The sequence below is a fragment of the Betta splendens genome, chromosome 5 (genome assembly GCF_900634795.4).
Source record: "Betta splendens chromosome 5, fBetSpl5.4, whole genome shotgun sequence".
NCBI classification, from domain to species: domain Eukaryota; kingdom Metazoa; phylum Chordata; class Actinopteri; order Anabantiformes; family Osphronemidae; genus Betta; species Betta splendens.
The window spans coordinates 3561193-3589039 of NC_040885.2; the positions used below are offsets into that span (position 1 = coordinate 3561193).

At 43.7% G+C, this 27847-nt stretch overlaps 2 protein-coding genes across 10 annotated transcripts in view; one reads left to right on the forward strand and one right to left on the reverse strand.

The window, feature by feature from the left end:
- LOC129604081 (protein NYNRIN-like) overlaps positions 1–27847 on the reverse strand; it is a 448396-nt gene that overhangs the window by 401004 nt on the left and 19545 nt on the right. The gene's annotated exons all lie outside the window — the stretch shown is intronic.
- The window catches only part of LOC114856382 (contactin-4-like), a 193867-nt gene that overhangs the window by 121653 nt on the left and 44367 nt on the right, over positions 1–27847 (forward strand). For all 7 annotated transcript variants that reach the window (XM_029152285.3, XM_029152288.3, XM_029152289.3 and 4 more), the window contains 3 exons: positions 766–905; positions 15729–15858; positions 16379–16529. In XM_029152285.3, coding sequence (XP_029008118.1) covers positions 766–905; positions 15729–15858; positions 16379–16529 — 421 coding nt within the window. The remainder of the gene's footprint in view (positions 1–765; positions 906–15728; positions 15859–16378; positions 16530–27847) is intronic.

Consider the following 27847-nt stretch of genomic DNA (forward strand, 5'->3'; position numbering starts at 1 on the left):
AAATTCCAAATGAATGAGTTTAATGATTATGATTGTTAACAAAAACAATTTCTCCTTGATAAAACCAAATCAGTCTCTTATGTCATGATCACAGTTCAGCGACCTCTGTCTAAGTCTGAAGAACAATGCACACAAAATCAGATTCCTTTTAACCTTTTATTTATCTAATACTACTGGATATGATGGAATGAAATCATATGAAAATATTCATATAACAAAACAATAAATGAGCAAACAATAAGCATAAAATGATCAGTGTGTGTGTGTGTGTGTGTGTGTGTGTGTGTGTGTGTGTGTGTGTGTGTGTGTGTGTGTGTGTGTGTGTGTGTGTGTGTTTTAAAACTTTATATGACAGATAATGTTAATGGCAATTAATAGACATATGAGAATCAGCAATGAGTGAGTAAATGAATAAAAGGATAAAGGATGGTCAATACCTGAGTGTGTGATGGCTTTGATCAAGAGAAAGGAGTATTTGTTTACTAATAAACTTTAGAAACTTTAGAAAGTCCTTTGTTTAAAAGAAATAAAACATATATTTGCAAAGCACAAGCCATTACTTCCTATGAAGCAAAGCAGAAATTAGTACGTGGTTGTAGATGAATGCAGTTCTGATAAAAGTACAGCAGATCCAAATATACTATATCTCTGTAGCGACTTGATGAAATAATTTATTGATTTCTTTATATCCATAACATTTTACAGTAATATTTCTTCAACTTTAAATATTTCTACAGTAAATAACTCACATTTCCGTTGTTTCAGCCCCTCCACATATTATTGAAAAACCTCAAGATGTCCAAAAACTCATCGATGACTCATTGGTTTGGGAGTGCAAAGCCACAGGGAAGCCAAAGCCTTCGTACAGGTGGATGAAGAACGGCGAGAACTTGGAGCCTACTGTGGTGAGATGTGTAAAGCACATGCCTTTTATTTTTTATTTATTTATTTTTGTTCTGTCCAGCAGTTCAACGAGCAGCATGTATTAGGCTATGTATTAGGCTATATACAGTAAAAAAAAAAAAAAAAAAAAAAAACTCCCTTCTCACCCCACGCGGGTGGTCTCATCCACTTTCCAAGCTCGGGTCCTGTACCAGAGGCCAGGAAGCTTGAGGGTTCTGCGCAGTATCCTTGCTGCTCCTAGGACTGCACTTTTCTGGACTGAGATGTCGGATGTTATTCCAGGGATCTGTTATAGCCATTCCTCCAATTTGGGGGTCACTGCCCCCAGTGCTCCAATCACCACAGGCACCACTGTGGCCTTCACCTTCCAAGCCTTCTTCAGTTCTTCTCTGAGCCCTTGGTATTTCTCTAGTTTCTCATGTTCCTTTTTCCTGATGTTGCCATCGCTTGGTATTGCCACATCCACCACTACGGCTTTCCTCTGTTCTTTGTCCACCACCACAATGTCTGGTTGGTTCGCCATTACCATTCTGTCTGTCTGTATCTGGAAGTCCCACAGGATCTTGGCTCGCTCATTCTCTACCACCTTGGGAGGTGTTTCCCACTTTGACCTTGGGGTTTCCAGTCCATACTCAGCGCAGATGTTCCTGTATACTATGCCAGCCAGTTGGTTATGGCGTTCCATGTATGCTTTCCCTGCCAGCATCTTACACCCTGCAGTTATGTGCTGGACCGTCTCAGGGGCCTCTTTGCACAGTCTACACCTTGGGTCTTGTCTGGTGTGGTAGATCTGGGCCTCTATGGCTCTGGTGCTCAGGACCTGCTCCTGTGCGGCCAGGATGAGTGCCTCTGTGCTGTCCTTCAGCCCAGCCCTTTCAAGCCATTGGTAGGATTTGTTGAGATCAGCCACTTCAGTTATGTTCCGGTGGTACATCCCGTGTAAGGGCTTGTCCTCCCATGATGATCCCTCTTCCAGCATCTCATCCTCTGTTCTCCACTGTCTGAGACATTCACTCAGCACGTCATCTGTCGGGGCCTTATCCTTGATGTACTTATGGATCTTGGATGTTTCATCCCAGATAGTGGCTCTCACGCTCACTAGTCCTCGGCCTCCTTCCTTGCGGCTAGCGTACAGTCTCAGGGTGCTGGATTTGGGGTGGAACCCTCCATGCATGGTGAGGAGCTTTTGTGTCTTAACATCTGTGGTCTGTATCTCTTCCTTTGGCCACCTTATTATTCCCGCAGGGTATCTGATCACTGGCAGGGCGTAGCTGTTTATTGCCTGGGATTTGTTCTTGCCATTGAGCTGGCTTCTTAGAACTTGCCTTACTCGTTGGAGGTATTTGGCTTTTGCCGCATTCCTTGTTGCCTGTTCAAGGTTGCCATTCGCTTGTGGTATTCCAAGGTACTTGTAACTGTCCTCAATGTCTGCTATTGTTCCTTCTGGGAGTGAGACCCCTTCTGTGTGGATTACCTTGCTTCTTGGCCAGCCGCCTAAAGAGATACACCAGAGACAACGAAGCTAGACGAATCAACCGGCTGTTCGCAACACAACCTGCGAAAGTGTACTCTCAATGGCAGGGTAATAATAACAGAGCAGACCCACCAAGGCTGGAAACTGAACAGTACTGGAAGGGTATATGGGAGAGGGAGGCATCACACAACAGCGATGCACAGTGACTGGTGGATCTGAGGGAAGATCACAGCAACCTCCCTGAACAGAATCCAGTGACTATCACAGTGGCAGACATCCAACAAAGAGTCTATGAAAATGAGGTATGAAAAACTGGACAGCACCTGGCCCTGACATGATCCACACCTACTGGCTAAAGAAGCTTACTGCAATCCATGAGCGCCTGGCAGAACAAATGAACCAGCTGCTAAGGGATAGGACTCACCCTGAATGGCTAACCGAAGGGGGAACGATCCTGATCCTGATAGGATCCCTCAAAGGGTACAGCCCCATCCAACTACGGGCCAATAACCTGTCTCTCCACAACATGGAAGCTCATGTTAGGCATCATCGTGGCTAAGATAAGTGGGCACATGGGTCAATACATGAGCGAAGCACAGAAGGGCATTGGTAAGGATACCAGAGGAGCCAAACACCAACTCCTGGTTGACAGAACAATTGCCCAAGACTGCAGAGTGCGACACACCAACCTGTGCACAGCCTGGATCGACTACAAGAAAGCCTATGACTCAATGCCACACACATGGATCACTGAATGCTTGGAGCTGTACAACATCAACAGAACTCTAAGGGCCTTCATTGCAAACTCGATGAGGTTGTGGAGAACCACCCTTGAAGCCAATGGGAAGCCACTTGCCCAAGTATCCATCAAATGTGGCATATACCAAGGAGATGCACTGTCCCCACTGCTGTTCTGCATAGGTCTGAACCCCTCAGCCAAATAATAAACAAGACTGGCTACGGATACCCACTCCGGGAACGGGGCCACCATAAGTCACCTCCTCTACATGGATGACATCAAGCTGTACGCCAGGAGTGAGCAAGACATTGACTCACTGATCCACACCACCAGGATCTACAGCTCGGACATCGGAATGTCATTCGGGCTCGAGAAATGTGGGAGGATGGTGACAAAGAGAGGCAAGGTAATCCACACAGAAGGGGTCTCACTCCCAGAAGGAACAATAGCAGACATTGAGGACAGTTACAAGTACCTTGGAATACCACAGGCAATCGGCAACCTTGAACAGGCAACAAGGAATGCGGCAACAGCCAAATACCTCCAACGAGTAAGGCAAGTCCTAAGAAGCCAGCTCAATGGCAGGCACAAATCCCGGGCAATAAACAGCTACGCCCTGCCAGTGATCAGATACCCTGCAGGAATAATAAGGTGGCCAAAGGAAGAGATACAGACCACAGATGGTAAGACACGAAAGCTCCTCACCATGCATGGAGGGTTCCACCCCAAATGCAGCACCCTGAGACTATACGCTAGCCGCAAGGAAGGAGACCGAGGACTAGTGAGCGTGAGAGCCACTATCCGGGATGAAACATCCAAGATCCATAAGTACATCAAGGATAAGGCCCCGACAGATGACGTGCTGAGTGAATGTCTCAGGCAGTGGAGCACAGAGGATGAGATGCTGAAAGAGGGACCATCATGGGAGGACAAGCCCTTACACGGGATGTTCCACCGGAACATAACTGAAGTGGCTGATCTCAACAGATCCTACCAATGGCTTAAAAGGGCTGGGATGAAGGACAGCACAGAGGCACTCATCCTGGCTGCACAGGAGCAGGCCCTGAGCACCAGAGCCATAGAGGCCGAGATCCACCACACCAGACAAGACCCAAGGTGTAGACTGTGCAAAGAGGCCCCTGAGACGATCCAGCACATAACTGCAGGGTGTAAGATGCTGGCAGGGAAAGAATACATGGAATGCCACAACCAAGTGGCTGGCATAGTATACAGGAACATCTGTGCGGAGTATAGACTGGAAACCCCAAGGTCACAGTGGGAAACACCTCCCAAGGTGGTAGAGAACGAGCAAGCCAAGATCCTATGGGACTTCCAGATACAGACAGACAGAATGGTAATGGCGAACCAACCAGACATTGTGGTGGTGGACAAAGAGCAGAGGAAAGCCGTAGTGGTGGATGTGGCAATACCAAGCGATGGCAACATCAGGAAAAAGGAACATGAGAAACTAGAGAAATACAAAGGGCTCAGAGAAGAACTGGAGAAGGCTTGGAAGGTGAAGGCCACATTGGTGCCTGTGGTGATTGGAGCACTAGGGGCAGTGACCCCCAAACTGGAGGAGTGGCTACAACAGATCCCTGGAAAAACATACGACATCTCAGTCCAGAAAAGTGCAGTCCTAGGAACAGCAAGGATACTGCGCATCTCAATGTCGGTGGACAGGTTGAGTTTTTGCTTTGGGGGGGAGTGGGGGTACAACCAGCTGCTAAAATCAAGCAAATCAGTTAAGCAAACAATCGGTGCAAAATAAATAAGTAGGGATGTACCTTAGGCTGACACATTTATATCTAAACAACTGCTGTACTGTGGTTTACCTTGAGATTACTACTAAAAGCAATAACAGTGTTAAGGTATGTGCACATATCTCATAATACTTAATAATAGCCATGACATACACCATCACAACTTCCATATTTACACATCATTGATATTGATAGTAATACGTATCAGTAATACTTACAGTTGGGTTTAGAAAGCCTGTTTATCAGCTCAGGTGTTGAGTGTCCCACTACAAGGTGAATAAAGCTGTAGTTTAAAATTGTTCACCCAAAGGGTGAGGCAGACTTTGGTGCATGAACAATGGCACTTGTGAAAGCCAGGGTGATGGGAGGAGCTCGGCCACTACACCCAGCCAACGAGTGGAGGGAAGAAACCCAGAGCCCAAACACCTTCAGTTCCACGAGGGCAGGTGTTGTGACCCAAGCCGCCCACACAGAACCCCCCAGGCAGAAACGCAGCAGCCACAGAGACAGCACCCGAGGTCAGAGTGGACCACCGCGGGTCAACGCTGACCGCCCCATGAGAACCAGGGGCAAACACTCTCCCCAGTGAGAAGGTCCGAGAGAATGGAGCCGACCAGTGAGTAGGGTAGGGAGCCCACCAGAAGATGCCCCTGTGCCCAGAGTGGGGGCCCACCACCCCCACACGAGGCGAGCGGAGCGGGGTCTACCCCATCGGCATGACCATATCCCCTGGCACCACACGAGGCCCGCCCACACTCCAGCCGCACCACACGCATATACACTCACACAGACACAGACACACACGTACATCAATACACACTACCAAAAACTCTGTCACGAAGAACTAGTCAATCATACGTGAACCCATGCACACTCGGTCACATTCTCACATCCACACCATTCGCTTGATCTCATTCAAGGAGGGTAGGTCATGTGACCCCAGACAGGGACCACAGCACCTCCCGGGGTAATGAGTGTGGAGAGACGTAGTTGTGAAGCAAGGCACCGAGGTCCGCAGAGCCAGGTTCCAGACTAGCTCTTCTACCCATCCCACCGAGCACCCGAGCTCCACGCATCTCTACCTAGAAATGGAATCAACCGGAGTATAGTTTTGGTTATTGATTTGAACAAGCAGACAATGTGTCTAAGGTATTGTAATCTAACAAGCTGGTCAAGTACTAAGTAATGCTTAAATCCTTTTTTGTTTTTCAGTTCATGAGGATAATTTTCTTTGCAACACAGAGGGCAGAAAGAAGTGTGTGTGATGAGTTTGTCTCTAGGTCAAGCCTACTTAGATCTCCTAAAAGACTGAGTGCTGGGGTTGCTGGCATTGGACAGTTTGCTGCACAGGTGAACAAGACCAGAATGCATATAGGGAATCTATCTGCTGTGTTATCTGTACAATGAGGGCTAATATTTGAGTTTGTGAGACCCATTTGGAACATCCTTTGTCCTGTATAATGTGTTCTGTGAAGAATTTTATGTTAGTTGTAAATTTGTATTTTTTGTCATTTGGAATAAATTGGAACTGGAATATTTTTCCAGAACATGTGATTAGTGGTGAAGTTCACTTCAATTCAATTCAATTCAATTTTATTTATATAGCACCAAATTACAAATAAGTTATCTCAAGGCACTTCACAAAGTAAGGTTTAAGACCTCACACAACTAAACCCAACAAATCCCACATACAGCAAGCATTTAATTTGACAGCAACAGTGGAGAGGAAGCCTCTAACGAGGAAGAAACCTCCAGCAGAACCAGGCTGGATGTGGGCGGCCATCTGCCTCGACCGGTTGGGGTGAGGGGATAAAGAGAGAGAAAGGCACAGCAACAACAACAAGAAACAACAGAGCACAGGCAGGACGGTTGGACCAAGGACTGGATTTAGGCAGGATAGTTGGATCCGCAGCTGCCCATCACAGACACCAAACTTTGAGTCCAATGATAACTGTAGGTAAGAGAGAGAGAGAGCGAGAGAGAGAGATAGAACGGGAGAGAAGCACAACTACTGGAGAGAAAGAGACAAGGTTAGTTGAATATAGAACAACGATGGGAGGATATTGGACTAAAAAGGTAGAAGGAAACAGAGGAGCTCAGTGTATAAATTGAGTCCGCCTGCAGTCTATGTCTATTGCATCTTAACTAAGAGATGGTTCCTGTGACTGACAATCATTGCCAGTGACCTGAACCATCTCTAACTATAAGCTCTATCAATAAGGAAGGTTTTAAGCCTAATCTTAAAGGTGGAGAGTGTGTCAGCTTCTCGAACCTGAAGAGGGAGCTGGTTCCAGAGGAAAGGAGCTAGGTAGCTAAAAACTCTGCCTCCCGTTTTAAATTTATAGACTCTAGGAACCACAAGTAGCCCAGCGCTCTGAGAACGAAACGTTCTGCTGCCATTATAAGAAACTATGAAGTCTTTAAGATAAGAAAGAGCTTTATCATTGAGTACTTTGTATGTGAGTAGGAAAATTTTAAATTCTATCCTACATTTTACAGGCAGCCAGTGCAGAGAAGCTAATGTAGGAGAAATGTGATCTTTCTTTCTAAGTCCTGTCAGAACACTAGCTGCAGCATTTTGAATAAGCTGTAGGCTTTTTAAGGAGCTGTTAGGACATCATATGAGTAAGCAGTTACAGTAGTCCAGCCTAGAGGTAACAAATGCATGAATCAGTTTCTCTGCATCGCTCTGAGAGAGGATGCTTCTGATTTTAGTTATATTTCTAAGATAAAAGTAGGCGGTTCTGGAGATTTGTTTAATATATGATGTAAAAGAGAGATCCTGGTCAAGATGACACCAAGGTTCCTCACAGTAGAATTTGGTTCCAAGAACATATACAGCTGAGTATCATCAGCGTAACAATGAAAATTAATAGAATGCTTTCTAATAATCTCATGTATAGGCTAAACAAAATTGGACCAAGCACAGAACCCTGTGGTACTCCATAGCTAATCCTTGTGTATGTGAAGAATTCCTCATTAACATGAACAAACTGGAATCTGTTCAACAAATAGGATTTAAACCATCCCAATGCTGTTCCTTTAATCCCAATTCTATGTTCTAGTGTCTGTAATAGAATGTGATGATCAATTGTATCAAATGCAGCACTAAGATCTAACAGGACAAGGACAGAAACTAGACCATTGTCCGAAGCTAATAGAAGTTCATTAGTGACTCTAACCAGAGCTGTTTCTGTGCTATGATGTTTTCTAAATCCTGACTGAAAATCTTCGTACAGGTTATTCCCACTCAGGTGATCAGATAATTGTTTAGCCACGATTTTTTCAAGAATCTTGGTAATAGATACATTTGAAATGGGCCTATAGTTGGCTAGTTCTCCAGGGTCCAGGGTTGTTTTTTTCAATAGAGGTTTGAACACAGCCACCTTAAAAGCCTGTGGTACATAGCCTACATGTAAAGATTGGTTGATTTGATTTAATATGGATGAGCTGATTAAAGGTAGAACTTCTGTGAGTAATCTGGTTGGGATTGGATCTAAAAGACAAGTGGACAACTTGGAAGAGTTGATTATTGAGGTTAACTCCATATGAGTTATGGGGAAGAAGCTGTCTAGGTAAGATAGAGGATTTGGTAAATTTAAAGTTGATGGATGTAGACAGTGCTTTCTGTCATTCGGAAGAGGTCGCTGCTGAATGTTTTTTCTAATGGCGATAATTTTATTTGTAAAGTAGTTCATAAAGTCATTGCTGCTGAGATTTAAGGGGATAGTAGACTCAACACAGCTATGACTCTTAGTCAGCCTGGCTACAGTGCTGAAAAGAAACCTGGGGTTGTTTTTGTTTTTCTCAATTAGGGAGGAATAATATGTTTTTCTAGCAGCACAAAGTGCTTTTTTTATATTTTATTAGACTGTCCTTCAATGCAATGCAGTTTACATTTATTTTGTTGGAACGCCACTGTCTTTCTAGTTGTCTGGTCCTGTGCTTTAGGCTGCAGATCTCTGAGTTATACCACGGAGCTAACCTCCTCTGATTCACTGCCTTCTTCTTCAGAGGAGCCACTGTGTCTAACATTGTGCGTAGAGAAGCTGCAGCATCATCCACAAGACAGTCAACCTGTTCATAAGGATTAAGGTGACTGTTCTCTGTGTATCTACAAGACATTGAGGCAAAAGATGATGGAATCATCTGCTTGAATCTGGCAACAGCGTTGTCAGATAAACATCTGCTATAGTAACATTTCTTTCCAGCTATTGTAAGGTCAATTATGCTAAACTCAAAAGTTAATTAAAAATGGTCAGATAACAGAGGGTTTTGGGGAAGAACCATTAAATTATCAATTTCTACCCATATGTCGGGACAAGATCGAGGGTATGGTTAAAACGATGAGTGGGTTCATTTACATGCTGTGTAAAACCAATAGTGTCTATTAAGGAGTTAAAAGCAGTGCTGAGACAGTTACTGTCAACATCTACATGAATGTTAAAGTCGCCCACTACAATGACATTATCTGTGCTAAGAACTAGGTCAGATAAGAATTCAGAGAATTCAGGTAAGAACTCTCAATATGGAGCAGGAGGACGGTAAACAATACAAAACACAACTGGCTTTTGAGTTTTAGAGTTTGGGTGAGAAAGGCTCAGAGTGAGGCTCTGAAATGAGTTATAACTATGTTTAGGTTTAATTAATAAATCTGATTTATAAATTGTTGCTACTCCTCCACCTCTACCTGTACTTCTTGGAACATGATAGTTGATGTGACTCATTGGAGTAGACTCATTTAAAGTAACATATTCATCCTGCTGTAGCCAGGTTTCAGTGAGACAGAACAGATCTATGTGATGGTCACTTATCAAGTCATTTATCAACAAGGATTTAAATGAGAGAGATCTGATATTTAATAAACCACACTTTATTAACTTACTGTTACTTTGTTCTGTAAGAGGAACTGTTTTGATGTTTATAAAATTCTGGTAAGTCTTTCCTCTTTGATTTGTTATCTTGTATAGTTTAGGTGGTCGGGGAGCAGACACAGTCTCTTTGCGATAACTAAAACTAAGAGTGGGTGGTGGCTGTAGAGAACATGCAGAGAGGCGTGTAAGACTGCGACTCTGCGTCCTGGGCTCCACTCTGAGTTGTCACAGTGTAGGGAGACTAAGCAACATGGCCATGTTACTAGAAAGCAGAGAAGCTCCGTCCAAAGTGGGACGGACGCCGTCTCTTCTAATCAGCCCAGGTTTACCCAAAAAGTGCTCCAATTAGCCACAAAGCCCACATCGTTTGCAGGACACCACCTCCACATACATGTCATTGCTGGTCACATTGGGGGGGGTCGAGAGAAAACTACGGAGTCCGACATTGTTTTGGCGAACGAACACACCGACTCAATGTTAGTTTTAGTGACTTCCGATTGGCATAACCGGGCGTCATTAGCTCCTGCGTGTATTACGATCTTAGCGTACTTACGCTTATCCTTAGACAGGAGCTTAAGATAAGAATCAATGTTGCCCGCTCTGGCCCCAGGCAAACACTTAACTATGACCGCTGGATAACTTCACGTTTCGGACTATGGAGTCACCAATGATCAGAGTGTATAGTGATTTATCAGGACACTAATTCTAAGAGGTAAACTTGTCTCTTGTAAAAAACATGTTTCAGATGTGTTATCCCTTTGATATGCCAAATCGGAAAGTGTATTGCCTTTTTGTTTTGTATGATGTCTGGATTGTTCCAGGGAGGTGTGTTTTGGCAAAGAGTAAGCAAAGATCCAGTAAGATCCAGTAAATCCCATCAGCTGTCAGAGATGCTCTTATGCTAATACACTGGTAGCAAGTACAGTATGGTATTTGATTATGGTGCTAAAAATGGTACATCTTAAGCTTTAATGTTTGCACAAAATGTTTGTTCAATTTCTAACCACGAGGAGTCTGTTAGACTGGAGTCTATCCATTTGTGGACATGGTTCAGTCTGTTGGCAAGAAAATGGTGGATGTTAGGTAGGTAGGCCACCGCAGCATCTGGATTTTTGAAGAGTTTGATTGGAGTTTTTTAACTGATTCTCAATGGCAGGGTAATAATAACAGAGCAGACCCACCAAGGCTGGAAACTGAACAGTACTGGAAGGGTATATGGGAGAGGGAGGCATCACACAACAGCGATGCACAGTGACTGGTGGATCTGAGGGAAGATCACAGCAACCTCCCTGAACAGAATCCAGTGACTATCACAGTGGCAGACATCCAACAAAGAGTCTATGAAAATGAGGTATGAAAAACTGGACAGCACCTGGCCCTGACATGATCCACACCTACTGGCTAAAGAAGCTTACTGCAATCCATGAGCGCCTGGCAGAACAAATGAACCAGCTGCTAAGGGATAGGACTCACCCTGAATGGCTAACCGAAGGGGGAACGATCCTGATCCTGATAGGATCCCTCAAAGGGTACAGCCCCATCCAACTACGGGCCAATAACCTGTCTCTCCACAACATGGAAGCTCATGTTAGGCATCATCGTGGCTAAGATAAGTGGGCACATGGGTCAATACATGAGCGAAGCACAGAAGGGCATTGGTTAGGATACCAGAGGAGCCAAACACCAACTCCTGGTTGACAGAACAATTGCCCAAGACTGCAGAGTGCGACACACCAACCTGTGCACAGCCTGGATCGACTACAAGAAAGCCTATGACTCAATGCCACACACATGGATCACTGAATGCTTGGAGCTGTACAACATCAACAGAACTCTAAGGGCCTTCATTGCAAACTCGATGAGGTTGTGGAGAACCACCCTTGAAGCCAATGGGAAGCCACTTGCCCAAGTATCCATCAAATGTGGCATATACCAAGGAGATGCACTGTCCCCACTGCTGTTCTGCATAGGTCTGAACCCCTCAGCCAAATAATAAACAAGACTGGCTACGGATACCCACTCCGGGAATGGGGCCACCATAAGTCACCTCCTCTACATGGATGACATCAAGCTGTACACCAGGAGTGAGCAAGACATTGACTCACTGATCCACACCACCAGGATCTACAGCTCGGACATCGGAATGTCATTCGGGCTCGAGAAATGTGGGAGGATGGTGACAAAGAGAGGCAAGGTAATCCACACAGAAGGGGTCTCACTCCCAGAAGGAACAATAGCAGACATTGAGGACAGTTACAAGTACCTTGGAATACCACAGACAAACGGCAACCTTGAACAGGCAACAAGGAATGCGGCAACAGCCAAATACCTCCAACGAGTAAGGCAAGTCCTAAGAAGCCAGCTCAATGGCAAGAACAAATCCCGGGCAATAAACAGCTACGCTCTGCCAGTGATCAGATACCCTGCGGGAATAATAAGGTGGCCAAAGGAAGAGATACAGACCACAGATGTTAAGACACGAAAGCTCCTCACCATGCATGGAGGGTTCCACCCCAAATCCAGCACACTGAGACTGTACGCTAGCCGCAAGGAAGGAGGCCGAGGACTAGTGAGCGTGAGAGCCACTATCCAGGATGAAACATCCAAGATCCATAAGTACATCAAGGATAAGGCCCCGACAGATGACGTGCTGAGTGAATGTCTCAGGCAGTGGAGAACAGAGGATGAGATGCTGGAAGAGGGACCATCATGGGAGGACAAGCCCTTGCACGGGATGTACCACCGGAACATAACTGAAGTGGCTGATCTCAACAAATCCTACCAATGGCTTGAAAGGGCTGGGCTGAAGGACAGCACAGAGGCACTCATCCTGGCTGCACAGGAGCAGGCCCTGAGCACCAGAGCCATAGAGGCCCAGATCTACCACACCAGACAAGACCCAAGGTGTAGACTGTGCAAAGAGGCCCGAGAGACGGTCCAGCACATAACTGCAGGGTGTAAGATGCTGGCAGGCAAAGCATACATGGAACGCCATAACCAAGTGGCTGGCATAGTATACAGGAACATCTGCGCGGAGTATGGACTGGAAACCCCAAGGTCAAAGTGGGAAACACCTCCCAAGGTGGTAGAGAACGAGCGAGCCAAGATCCTGTGGGACTTCCAGATCCAGACTGACAGAATGGTAATGGCGAACCAACCAGAAATTGTGGTGGTGGATAAAGAGCAGAGGAAAGCCGTAGTGGTGGATGTGGCAATACCAAGCGATGGCAACATCAGGAAAAAGGAACATGAGAAACTAGAGAAATACCAAGGGCTCAGAGAAGAACTGGAGAAGGCTTGGAAGGTGAAGGCCACAGTGGTGCCTGTGGTGATCGGAGCACTAGGGGCTGTGACCCCCAAACTGGAGGAGTGGCTAAATCAGATCCCTGGAAAAACATCCGAAATCTCAGTCCAGAAAAGTGCAGTCCTAGGAACAGCAAGGATACTGCGCAGAACCCTCAAGCTCCCTGGCCTCTGGTAGAGGACCCGAGCTTGGAAAGTGGATGAGACCACCCGCGGAGGGTGAGAATAGAGTGTGTGTGTGTGTATATATATAAACATCTGTGGTCTGTATCTCTTCCTTTGGCCAACTTATTATTCCCGCAGGGTATCTGATCACTGGCAGGGCGTAGCTGTTTATTGCCCAGGATATGTTCTTGCCATTGAGCTGGTTACTTAGGACTTGCCTTACTCGTTGGAGGTATTTGGCTGTTGCTGCTTTCCTTGTTGTCTAGGTTGCCATTTGCCTGTGGTATTCCAAGGTACTTGTAACTGTCCTCAATGTCTGTTATTGTTCCTTCTAGGAGTAAGGCCCCTTCTGTGTGGATTACCTTGCCTCTCTTTGTCACCATCCTCCCACATTTCTTGAGCCCGAATGACATCCCAATGTTCAAGCTGTAGATCCTGGTGTTGTGGATCAACGAGTCAATGTCTCGCTCACTCTTGGCGTACAGCTTGATGTCATCCATGTAGAGGAGGTGACTTATGGTGGCCCCGTTCCGAGGTCGGTATCCGTAGCCAGTCTTGTTTATTATTTGGCTGAGGGGGTTCAGACCTATGCAGAACAGCAGTGGAGACAGTGCATCTCCTTGGTACAGTATATGCCACATTTATGCACAGATGTGCAGATAAATCTGCAAGCTTTCATGTCTTCAAACTTGAGGGGAGCAAACTGGCCTAACTGGTTTTGCCAGTTATATAAAGTGACAAGACTAAAACTTAGTCTCGTTCTAAAGCACAAGTTGAACAAATATAATATAAATATGGTACAGTATATTAAAGCTAGGACTAGGGCTCAGTGGTGCGGTGGGTAGCACCGTCGCCTCACAGCAAGAAGGTTCTGAGTTTGTTTCCCGGAGGTGGCCTTTCTGTGTGGAGTTTGCACGTTCTCCCCGTGTTTGCGCGGGTTCTCTCCGGGTTCTCCGGCTTCCTCTTCCTCTTCCAAAGATGTGCATTAGGTTGATTGACCTCTCTCCATTGCCCGGTGTGGTGTGAGTCTGTGTGTGAATGGTTGTATGTCTCTGTGTTGCCCTGTGATGGACTGGTGACCCGTCCAGGGTGTACCCTGCCTCTCACCCATAGCCAGCTGGGTTAGGCTCCAGCACCCCCGCGACTCCACATATGGGAATAAGCGGCTTGGAAAATGGATGGATGGATAATAAAGCTATCTATTAAACATGTACAGTAAATTAAAGGATATTGTTCATTAAATACTACAGTATGGCACCGGTTACTAAATCCTTTTTATTCATTAGTTTTAATTTTCCCGTAGCATTGTGGAACATCATGTATGGCTTTTAGCACATTGCTTTCACAAAGGCCTTTAGTAACTCGCCTAAAAAACACTAAAACACTACTACTTGTTTACTTTGATTTTTATATCACACAAATGAACAGTGTTGGCAAATGCCACTGCCAGTCATTTCTGTGGCATAAGGTGTACAGATGGTCTTTCCACATCTCTGCATTAGAAAGTGCTGATTTCAAAGGAAGTCATGCCTAATTAATGACAGCTGTAAAGAGGAGAGTTTTCCATGCTCCGACTGATACACGCCACCATTTGCCTCCCTTGCTGGCAGGTAGATGTACCCCTGCACATACTGTACTCTAAGCATTATGGAATTTCAGGCACAACCTGCTCAAACAGTGGATTAGTTTATGATCTTTCAGTGAAGACAGTCTCTCTTTTCATGTGACAGTACCTTAATCCCCTGCTGACTGGAGTTCAGGCCCACTCAGACATCCCCATGGAAATGGTCTCTAATATTATTATGAGTAACCTCGAAGGAAAGAGAAAAGACGAAGGGTGTGAGGCAAAATCAGACATGGTTGCATAGAGATGTATGAAAACTGCTCAGGGATTTATCTCTGCAGTAAAGACGTTTTGTGAAAGCTTGAGTTCAAAGAGATAAATATATATTTATATATATTGATGATGATTATACATGCAGCTCATGCACTGATTCTACTGATGTTTTAGTTTATTCAGGCAGTTGTCCTATGATAAAACTTCATTTGATGGCTCACTGACAAGCAACATTTTCCTTTCAGTCTGCCAGGGAGGCAAAAACAATTGTCCAGATAAGGATGAAGTGCAGCATGACCATGTACTTAGCATGTACAGTATATAGCATTTCTATCAGAAAAGCAATTTTCACAGTGTTCTATATTTCAGGTGTTACAATAGTCTTCTCCCTTGTGCTGAAGGGGAAACAGGTGCTGTGGTGCAGTCAGAGATATAAATAGGGCATGGTTTTATTTCATTCTCATAAACATGCAGATTGATTAGGGTCATTTTCTGCTAGCCTGCTTCCATCCACCCAAGCTTTTCCTTCCATTAGTGATGAAAACCTAGATTTATTGCCACGTCTGTCACTTCCAGACCATAATTCACTGGCCCACTGCCTGACTGCTTTTACATATGTAGATGAGCTCTGGGAATAAGGAATATTGAATTCGTGTCTCTTTATGCATAGGAACGTGTACAGGTTGCCAATGGAGCTTTGTCAATCAGTCGACTGACCCTGTCCGACACCGGAATGTACCAGTGTGTGGCTGGGAATAAGTATGGCGAGGTGTACTCTAATGCAGAGCTCAGAGTTATAGGTAAGTTTCATCAAGCGCATACAGTAAGCATGCTGGCATATGTATATTTGTACATATTCTTAAGCTTCAACTTTCTTCTTCTGTTCAGTATAGTTGGATAACCTCTGGAGTCTCTTTAATTGGTCACCAAGTAAAAAGCATTAATTATAAGATTAATGTGTGAGTCTGACACTGATGTATGCCAGAGTTGTTCTGCTTACCAGCCTCACCCATCTGCCCTTATCAGGCCTGTCACTCGCTACCCTGGGACTGTGAATATAAATTAAGCTAAACAGATCTCTTTAACTCAACATGATTTAAACCTAATCATTAATGAATAATAAATTAACTAATTGCAAAGAATTTAATCTTAGTGTGTTTTCATTTTCTATGAGCATAATGCAAAAATATTTGGAAAAACAATCAACAAATGATCAGATATAAATTAATAGCATCTGAATAATCAGTTAATCTGAAGGGAGTGAGATTACTGTACCAGTATTTTACAAAAACTCGCTTTATTATGCTGCTTTTGTTTCAGCTGTTGCCCCCGATTTTTCTCACAATCAACTGAAAAGCCAGACACTGGTGAAGGTGGGAGGAGATGTGCTCATTGAGTGCAAGCCCAAGATGTCTCCTTGGGGTGTGATTTTTTGGCGGAAGGGCAGTGAGCCACTACGAGAAAATAACAGGTAATACAACATTTAGAATATTTTATGCTGCTTTTCCCTTAAGGACTCCTAAATTTTCCCCTGTATGTGCACCTGAATTGCAACAGCAAGTCCTACATTATCTGTGGTTTGGTGCAAAAAAAGTTATTCAATTCAGAATAATTATATTAATTATAATGGTAGTTTGAAACTGAACAGCTGCATTATCCCTTTTATGGTTGTTTTTTTGGTTGTTTTTTTGGGGGGGATTTTTTTAAGCTACATATGTGTGAATACTGTAAGTTTAATTTAAGGTATCAAAACATTATTTCCACTGTGTTGTAAAATGAGAATGAAGCTGTGTTCACTTTTTCTCCAGCAAAATTAATTGTACACAAGTAGTCACTATGTTTTTATTTCTGGATTTCTAAAACACACCAGAACATTTCATTTTGACCATACACTGCAAAATTTAGAGTAATGCTTGGAAAAATACTTTGTACCAAAAACCTCTAGTCACACTGGCAAATTTTATTGCTGTGTGTGTCTGTAGAGAAATTAATATAGCTAGCGAGGACACTCATAGAGCAGCTACTGTAAGAGGAAAAACAGAGTGGAGCCTAACTGAATAATGACTAATGGGGTTGTGTTTTATTTCCAGCTCTTTAGTAGTAAAAATTTTGTAGTAAATGCAAACTGCTAACCAAGTATTTTTTACCTTAGCAGGGATCATGAAGTCTGAAATTAAATTATTAACTTTTTAGTTGTAGCCTTGTTGCTGACAGAGGTCACCCAGTTTTGTGTCACAGCTCTAGCGTAGCAGGGTGTGCACACACAGCGTCTTGCCTGTATTTGCATCTATACAAAGCAGTGTTGTTGCTTGTCAAACAAAGTGGTGGGAAATTTGCATAGTTGTTTCGGTGATGGTGCCCTTGACTCGCACTGCACGCCACTTGTATCAAACATTCCACCCCGTGTGTCATACTGAATCTGTTGTTCTCTCAGCTACAGCATAGGGCAGGGGTGTCAAAGTGATGCCGATGAGGGCCGCTGCCCTGCTGGTTTTCCACCTCTCCCTGCCGCAGTTCCTACTGATCACCTTGACCAGGTGTGTTCAGTCAATGACAAGCTGGAAAAGCCAACTGACACACCCGATCAAGGTAATCAGCAGAGAGAGCTGGAAAACCAGCAGGGACACCGGCCCTCGAGGACCGGAGCTTGACACATGTGGCATAGGGGGTCCAGCTCCACCCCCAGAACAGAGCCAGCCCTCCTGATCAGTGTGTCCAATCTGTTACTGTCTGCTATATTCATGCTGCTGCCCCAGCAGACAACAGTGTAAAACACCACACTGGCCACCACAGACTTATAGAACATCCGCAACATGGTGCTGGAGACATTCAAGAACCTGAGCCTCCTCAGGAAGTACATCCTGCTTTGAGCCTTCTTGTAGACAGCTGAGTTCTTTTTCCAGTCCAGTTTATTGTCCGAGTACACTCCCAGGTATTTGTACATGGTCACGACCTCCACCTCTTCCTTTTTAATAGTAAGAGGGGTAACAAGACACCCTGATTTCCTAAAGTCTATCACCAGCTCCTTAGTTTTACTGATGTTCAGTTGATTCAAAGGTTCTGTCCATAAAGCTCGCCCTGATACTCTGTGACGCCCTGATACTCTGTGACGTCACCACCCTGGATACGTTCAACAATAGCAGAGTCATCAGAGAACTTCTGGAGATGACAGGACTCCAAGTTGTGCCTGAAGTCTGAGGTGTACAGGGCGAAGAGGAAGGGAAACAGGACTCCTGTGGAGCGCCTGTGCAGCAGACCACAATGTCAGACACACAGCTCTGTAGGCGAACGTACTGGGGGGTGGTTGCTGAGGTAGTCCATGATCCATGAAATCAGGAGGTATTCCACCTGCATGTCTATTTCTCTCCCAGCAGCGCAGGCTGGATGGTGTTGAATGTACTCGAGAAATCGAAGAACATGATCATCACCAAGGTGCCAGGCTTGTCCAGGTGGTTGTAGGTGCGATGAAGCGAATGTACAGTATGATGGCATTATCCACTCCTAGTTGTGATTGATATGAAAACTGGAGAGAACACAGGGAGTCCAGGATCAGCCTCATGATATGAGAGGTCAGAGCCACTGAGAGGTCACTGGAACAATGCAATTCCACTCTGGAGAGGAACTCTCTCCAGCTGCAGGCTCAGGTTGTGTTGGAGGACACCACAAAGCTGGGGAGCAGACTTTCAGCACCCTTGGGCTGATTCCATCAGGTCCTGCAGCCTTTGTTGGAAAAAGCTTGCTTATTAAGCTCCTTTCTCACCTAATCCGCTGTGATTGTGTGTACTGTAAGGTGGAGGTGGATGAGCCCTGTGGGAGATGTAAAGGGGGGGTCCTTCAGCACGCACAGTCTGATATTTGTGGTTACTTGTATGAGCCGGAGTGTAGCGTCGACGAGTTGTGCTGTATGGAGTGCAGTACGAGGCTGTCCCAGCATCCCGCAACAGAAGGCCGAGAGCCAGATTCACCATGTCTTTGCGCTGAAAGAAGCACAACTGAATCTAACAGACAAACATTTAGACATTGCATTACATTTTTAACAAAAGGTTATATTTTAAGAGTGTGTTTGAATAAAGACATTGTTGTCATTGTTTAGCAGCCTTTTATTTTGAATCAAAGCAGACAGTTGTTAGTAAGCCACAGATTCTTCATTTAGACAAAACCCTCTTCTTTTCTTCATCTGCTGTTAGTGGCTGGAAAAACACGACGGTTGTCCCTTCCAAGAGTCTCTGTGACGATACTCGACCGGCCCATATTACCTACAAAAGGATGAAATAAATTTTAATTGAGTTGCTGCCACCCAAACTAATGCACATGCCATTAGCAACATAAGCTAGGGCTACTCCTAACAGTCCAAACTGTGAAAATAAATATGACAAAATATGACCAGCAGCAACACTAAACTTCACAGTGAAACAATAAAAGGTTGAATATATTACTCATTCAGTTCTCATTTGACCTTTCAGTTATGGCTTTTTTGGGGGGTATGTCCAGGAGTGCAGAGACGCAATACATCCGGCCTTTGGCTCTGCCTGACGCCTGCTCTGAGCTCTCTGCTGCGGGCTCTCTGCCAGGACAGTCTTGTCCTCTTCCAAACGGCATATGACTCATACAACTAACCACAAACATCACACTGTGCTGAAGTGCTTGCTGTCTTCTAAATAATCTACTGCACAACAGGATCTCAAGCCATTGAATATTAGGTGCGAGGGAAAACTATGGCGGACCGAGCAGTTGCACTCCAGCAGGCTGGCTCCGCCCCCTCTCGGTTTGACCATTGCTGGAGCAGGTACAGAGGAAACCGGGAAGCACTAGTTGTAGTTTTTGAGCCCACGGCAAACCATCTGTCGAAGGCGTCTTATGGGAGGAATGGACTTCTTTACATAGAAATTATGGCGCAATCTCAGTGTCCTTAAATATTACCCGAGGTAGTTTTGGTCAACCCCCATTGAAAATATGTGAAGTTTTCCTTTAAGTCTTACAATGCATTTACGATTTGTTCAAGAAGTATCCTGTAAAGCCGGGGTGTCAGCCCTTTGCTATGATTCAAACATTTTACATGTGTTTTTATGATAAATAAAACAGTAACCTTGATTTTGTGTTTTTTTTAAATACTGAACATTTGTGGTCAGCACTGCCCATGCGTTTTTTTAACCAGTGTCTATTTTGCCAATTAAACTTTTCTCAGAAGACAACATTAACATGAACAATATTACTTCAAACAATCTTTAACACTCCTTGCTAAAAGAGGTTCAGGCTGTTTGCCAGGTTCAGGACCTCTGATAGTCCTGTAACCTGAATTAGATGGTCAGAAGACAAGTTCCCCTGCACAATTATCTCCTCCTTGAAGAAAAATTTCGAAACATCACGAACATCCAGCTATGGACCGGCAGCAAATAGGCAACACTAACCAGCCATTGTACCTTGCAATAAAACAGAAATATATATAGCAGAATATAAAATGTGAAGAGATTTAGGGTTGTTTTCTCTCAATTCATTTAATCACAGGTAGTCTGCCATATAGTATTGTATTAAAGCATGTATACTACATTTAGATTTACAGCATATTCCATAATAATAAAGACCTTTCTAAAAGTTTATAGTTTTAAGCTACATGACTTCAGTCATGTAGCTTAAAATATAGTTTTGAGGCTTAAGGTTTGCCCTATATTCCAATGATGTGTAGATTTTTCAACACAAAATATAATTTAACAAACAACAAAACACTTTACCAATCTACAGTTAAAAACCTACAGTGACATATTTGATGGCCGACTGGATTGTTTTCAACCAACCTGGTTTCCTCACATGACCCAGCACCCTCAGGTGCTCAGGTACAATTTTAGTTGTTATTTATTGAAAAACAGGACTGGTTATAAAAAGCCTATTGCTGGAACAAAGCAACTATGGCTCTTCATCTGCAACAACAGCACCTTCTGTGGCACGTCTGGAAAATAGCACTCACTGGGTCACGTGTGTAAGAAGGAGACCGTGGGAGAAAAAGGCAGAGCGACAAGTGTCTTCACTTGGCATTATGATTTGGTAAAAATATAATAAAATAATGGCAAAAAACACTAAAAGGTCAAGATAACAGATTTATAAAAGCACAGTCAGATTGGAATACAAACTTTAAAGGGCTCATTATGCAAAATCCACTTTTTAGACATTTTGGAGCGTCCCTATGACTCTATGGGTCACATATACACACACTGAGCACGGTAGAAATGCATTTCCTGCTTTTTTCACATTTTGAAAACGTAAATTTTCTCATCCAATGGAGAGAGATATATACTGTTCTGAGGCCGTTCCCCAGGTTTCGTCATACTGGTTGAAAGTTCTCCCTGCAAATCCTGAACCACCACCCCCACAATGATCCCGAACCAAAACTGGACTTCCGCCATTTCCCCCTCTCACTCATCGTGAACAGACGAGCACGGCAGCGCCCAAGTCCTCCCATAGAAATAGTTCAGTTCTTAGGTGTTCTAACCAATACCAAAGTCTATTCACTTTACCAAGGGATCAACAAGTGAGGACTTTGTGGGTCACTTTTATTTTTAACGAACCGGTGCCAGAAACACTGCCTCAGCATTTATACGTATGTGCATTTCAAACAAGGGTGCGTACAATGCTGGATTTGTTTCACGGCTCCTGTTGGAAAAAAAGGACCTATTCCTACAGTCCGTCATCCACTCACTGCAGTAAGTACATGCTTGATATTTATAATGTTTTAAAATGTTAGTTTGTCCGTTTAAAATGTAGTAACCTATGTGTGAGGCAAGTTGCTAGCTAGCTATGCTGACGGCTACAGCAAGTCGAGCCTTTGTCCCCTTCAAATGTGCTCATGTGGGCTCCTGCAGCCACACACCTGTGTGGAGAAAAGCTAATGACTAGCGGCATCGAGCGGCTACAGGCAGGGAGCGGTGGGTCTAGCATCTGTCCCTTTTCTGTAATCACATACACCTGCGGGGAACAGCTGATCGTTATCGCCCTTCCAGCGGTGACAGGCAGGAAGCGGTGGATCTAGCTCCCTGTAGTAAGTTTGTGCTTGATACTTGTGATATCTAAATATGTTAGTTGGGTCTGTTTAAAATGCAGTTACCCACATGTGAGACAAGCTAATCGCTAGCGTCGCTAACGGCTACAGTGAGTCAACCGAGCCTTTGTCCCTTTCAAATGTGCTACTCTGAGTTGGTGCAATCACACACCTGTGTGGGGAACAGCTAATAGCGATGGGCCCTCGATCGGCGACAGGCAGGAAATGGTGGATCGAGCTTTTGTCCTGTTGACGTGCTGCCGCTCCTGTTTGTGTTGCGTTGGCCGTTAGCATGCCTTTAGGCCTTTGCACTTTAGAGCTACAGCTGGTCGATCGCTACAAAAAGAACCTGCAGATGAACGCGGTTATGTTTATTACCCCGTCCTGTGTCACAGCCTAAATCAACTTGTGATTTGGGGTTATGTCATTGTTCTATCAAATTCTAACATGATGAGTTGGAATGATTACTGTGTTGGGTTTCAAGCTTAGTTGCTAATTAGTCACATCTCTACAATACCTGCTGCTTATCTGGTCAGTTACCTATAGCTTGTACCATAGCCATTATATTTGTAGGACCAATACAATTTACAGTAAATGTAACAGTCTTTTCTATACTGTAGGAGGGCAAATCCCAGTTGCCCACATGCAAGGAGGCTGTCAAACAGAGAAATCACTGCAGACTGTTGGTACACGGACATCTGCTGCCCAGCTCAGGAGTAAAGCTATGTAACCAACAGATAGATACAGTTAGACCTATTAAAACTTACCAACAGTAAGATAGGTAATAGAAGATTTTAATTGGTATATACTGTTTAGATTTTATATTTGAATTGTAACAACTGTTTATCTGTTGTTTTAGCACAGACAGGCCTGTCCTCTTGTTCGGTTTAATTTTTTGTCTGGTATTGTGTGTTCTTACATTAGAGAAGGTTTTGACCTACATAATAATGAACATTTCACTAATCTACAATTCTGATTTCAGTACCTTTTTGTTTTGATGAGGTGATGGTGAGGACAGCCACAGCTTCCATCTGGTAGAGGACTGCTTCCGCTCAGTCTTCCAAATAGTGATGAGAACAAGGATCACCACATCTCCCTGTTTACCCTACTTTCATGCATTTCGTCTGCAGGGCCCTGCAAAAGCTTCTGACCTCAAACCCCCAGACCTCTTAATTAACTCAGTAACCTATACATTGCACATTGGAGTGTGAAGGTAACAGTTTGTTCTAACTTTGGAGTAGTGGTGTATTTTTTTGGTTTACAATAAAGTTGGCTTTAACTATTATGTATTTCACTAAACTCTGTTTCTGAAGGTAAAACACTTTTATTTAGGAAATCATAGTATTGAAATTACATGTTTTTCTCTTTCTAATATGGTAAGCTATAAAGTTGAAGCGGCCATAAATAAAAAGCATATAAATTATATATAAATAAAATAAAAAAAATTCTTAATGAGTGTTGCACTCACAAAAAACACATTTTTACTCAAATGGTAAAGGAGTTATTCCACAGGTGGTCTACATCAATCATACTATGAGTGTTTTAGTGTTTTATCCATCAGGAAACTGCCTTCATCTACAACCCAAGCATGAAGAGATGGCAACTCAGATTCTTCACCCCAGGAATCCTCAGCACCAGCTCACTAGCCTCTGTAGACTAGATACCTGTAACAACTTCAGATAGAGACATATTACTGTCAGATTTATCAAGAATGACAAAAAACATAATTAAAAGCAGTAAAAATACGTTAGGTCAATATATAATTTGAACCAAACCTTAATGTTCCCAGGAAGGTCATGCAGTGATTGCTCTAAATATTAATGCACATTTTTTAAATAAAATTGTCAGAGCACCAGCACAAGTAAGACAAAAACAGTGAAATGTGTAAATGTAAAATGTATTTATATTATTTCAGCTATGCTCTCAAACTTATTTATTTGAATAATGTAAGCTAAAATAGTGTTATCTATTAACGAGAGTTTTCCAGGTAAGTCGTGTTGTGAATATTCAAGCTGCACACGCCATTTAGCATACGCATTAGCAACCGCTAGTCGCTTTGCAAATTACATAAATCAATTAAATTAAGGTAAATGCGACATTACCAATGAGACACATCTTGCATCAGCCGAAATGTGGCTTCAACAGCCTCCTCTTCAGCTTCAGGGTCAGATTCGGGATCGTAGACGTATGGTTCTACAACGCTACGAATCAGCTGGCTAATGTTGTGCAGTCCTGTAGTGGGTCTTCTTCTTCTGTGGAGGATTGCGGTGGATTGCATTCTCAATGTCGCACTAGTGCCACCTATTGTATCGTAACCGTGCGGTGGCTCGTATCCATGGAGCCAATTTAAAAAAAAAAAAAAAACAACAAAAAAGGTATGCGCTTCCGCACAGAGGTGTGGTGAGCAGCTTCGCTTGCGACACGCCCAGAAAACACAGCGTTTGCTGATAGGGAGTAAGAACCACATATTGACAGGGGCAGTGTGGACGATCTAAAGGGTTTTATGGGATGAAAATTTACAGAGACCTTACTGAGACATTAAAGTCTAATATTTTTTAGAATGAAAAGTATGATATGACTCCTTTAAAGGCTTTAGTGTCGGACACGTCACCCCCCATGTCACTGAGTTGCAAGTGTCCCTTACTGTAACTCACACAACAAAGTAGACTGGGTTTGCTTTACTTATATGATACAAAATATTTACTACAAGTTCCAGATGTCGGCATAATGAGCCTTCCACCTCCATCAGTCAGGACAACTTCTGACTCGATCTGCAGAGCTCACCAAATTTGCCATGTCACATACATTGGCATTGTCTTTTCTCAGTGCAATAATTGTGACATTTTCCTGAAGGTTTACTCAGCCATCGACAAACTTTGCAACAAGAATTTGTCTAATGAAAATTAAAAAGCACAAAAAAATGGAAATTTAGTGATTCTATAGTTCACGCATGAATAAAGGTGTGTAAACAAAGTTTACTCATGGGCAGTATAACGATGCCCGTCACAGCAAATGTTTGGAGCGTTCTGCGTGGCATAATAGCCGGATATCTGAGAGGGCTCTTTGAAAGAATAGACGAGGAGGAACCTGACCCATTGATATTGCTCATCTGTTTCGAAAGAGCTAGGATTATAAAGAGTTGATTGTAGTCAAAAAAGCACTCTTCCCTTAGCCACACCCACCTCGCCCCTCTCTTCTCCAGGGATAAATAGAGACTGCTGCCCCAGACCTCATAAAGCAACCAGATCCGATGCCGATCTGCATCGACATCGACGCAGATTGGCAGCCGCCCCTCTCTGGAACTGAGTTCAGAAGGGCGCAGCGTTTATGACAGCGTCCCCCCAATCGATCACCTCAATACTGTGCGAGGCCCTCTAACCTATCCCAGAGGAGGAGGAGGTGGCATGCGCCAAGTGAGCTGGATGAGCATGCTGAGGCTGAGGCCTTTGCGACAAGGGTCCTGTAGGTTGCAATTTATGACTACAATGAGTTTCTCTGAAACGGTTGCCAGACGTTGCCTCCCAGTCAGTTGCAGCACACCTGTCTGTTTGGAATACCCACGTACTTTCGGGGGAGATATTATGAGGCGCTCAAGAGGAGAGTTTTGACCAGAAGCTTCATCATAGCAGCGAGGAAGCTGCTTGAGAAATATAACATCCACGTGTTGGGAGAGAGAGTGCTACAAGTAAGTTGTTCTGTACAGCCTGAAAGATTCAGAGAATGTCATAGAGGTTTTGGATGATATACAAAATGAACTTTATTACGTTCGTAACGTTATTTCAAAAACAGAAGATCTCCAGGAGGTGTTTGACTTCTGGGAGGGTCGTCTTTGTGATAATAGTTTGTAGATCATTCTACCTGCATTTTTGTGCAGTCACGTGTATTGTAATCACATCGTAGGCATTTATACGTTTTGTATAACCATTTTTATAAACAATGTAACATGTATTCTTAAAAAAAAAAGCTTGTGAAATTGTAAAAAGACGGTTGAAGTGAATTAAAAACATATAATGAAGTAAAAAGGATGTGTTCAGATAGACGTTTTGGTGAGGACAAAAACTTAATGAAGATTTATTACAACCCGTCTCATCCGGGGAGTTATGGCGGTGTGGCTCCTTTATACCGAGCCGAAGAACATGATTTTGGCAAGAAAATTAGTGTCAATCGCATCAAAGAGTTTTTAGTAAAACAAGATGCGTACACGCTACATAAGCCAGTAGGGATCCGTTTCCCAAGAAACGGTATTTGTGTGGTATTTGTGTGTACCTCTGAACCAATTTCAAGCCGATCTCTGCGACATGCAGGCCCTAGCGTCATACATTGACAGTTATATACATTTCTGCTGACCGTTACTGATGTATTCTCTAAGAAAGCATACGTTAGACCTATTAAAAATAAGGGCGTAAAAGACGTGACGGCCGCTTTTGAGTCCGTTCTTGGGAAATCCCTAAATCTATTCAGAGTGCTCTGCGTAACGGTCGAGGGTCAAAACGCTGACGTTATCACAAAGCCGTTTAATCCTCCGCTTAACCTGCCGCTGTCTAAGCATCATATAGAGAACATTTACGTAGAGATTAAAAACGACCAAAGCCCTTCAAATTTGTGTACGCAAGACAATACTCACCCTGCACTTTAGGCCCTTAAAAACATGACGCGCCGGGCCTACAGAGGCAGCCGTTAAAAGTTTCTACCCCCATTTGTGGCAGACAAGATACTACAGTACCCTGATTTCTCACTGTTGGTACAGGCTACAATTTTCTTTACGTAGTATTCTTCTTTAATGCACCACACGGCAAGACCAGTACGACGCATGTACACTTTTTTCTAAAAAACTGCAACACCAGACTCTGCGAACTCAGTTTAAGCAAACTCTTTAACCCCAGTAACTCAGGACACACATGAACCCATCTACTCTCTGTATTTCTCCTATAAGCAGTGATCAACTTTACTGCTAAAGGTAAATGTAAATGTCTGTTTCCAGGAGTCTATCCCAGACGCTCCCCAGACAACGACCCTGCCAAACTATAAGGGTTTCGGAACAGTCACTGCACCTTAACATGACCAGAACAGATTGTTCACTACCTATATAATAATATATGATATGATACATAATTAAATACTACACCACGTTTCCCAAACATAAAAAAGGTTACACTACTACAATTTAAAAAAGTGAATAAGGATGATCTAGACCAGAGGTCGGCCACCGGTAACACCCACGTTTTCAATGAAAAAAAACAAAACACTGGGAGCCGCGGAGGGCGGCAATATTATATTATTTGAGAACATTCAACATTTGTTTTTTAATCCAAAGAAGACATAAAAGTCAGGGCTCAGAGGTTTAAAATTTTATATTTTATTGACAGAAGATCGTAGCAGTTAACAGCATTCTGTCAGACTTGAGGCAGGCGGCGGACCCACATGCACAGCAGAGGCGCGATGATAGTTAAACACAGGTTTATTTAGCAAGGCAGGGTCAGACGGTCCAGGTCGTACACAAAAAGGCTCAACAATGAAGTACAGAGAGGGAGCAGGCAATCTCGAGTCCAGTGAGCAGGCAAGGGTCGATACACAAAAGATCTCGGGGGAGGTACAGACAAGGATTTAAGCAAACTCACAGTCAGTTGGTTAGTCCAGGTTCTTTTACAGGTGGCGGTACAAACGAGGATCAGGCAGGATACACGGTCAAGACAATCAGGATCAAAACACGAAGGACTAGACATGAAACGCAGGAACGAGGTAGGGAACTAAGGAAACTC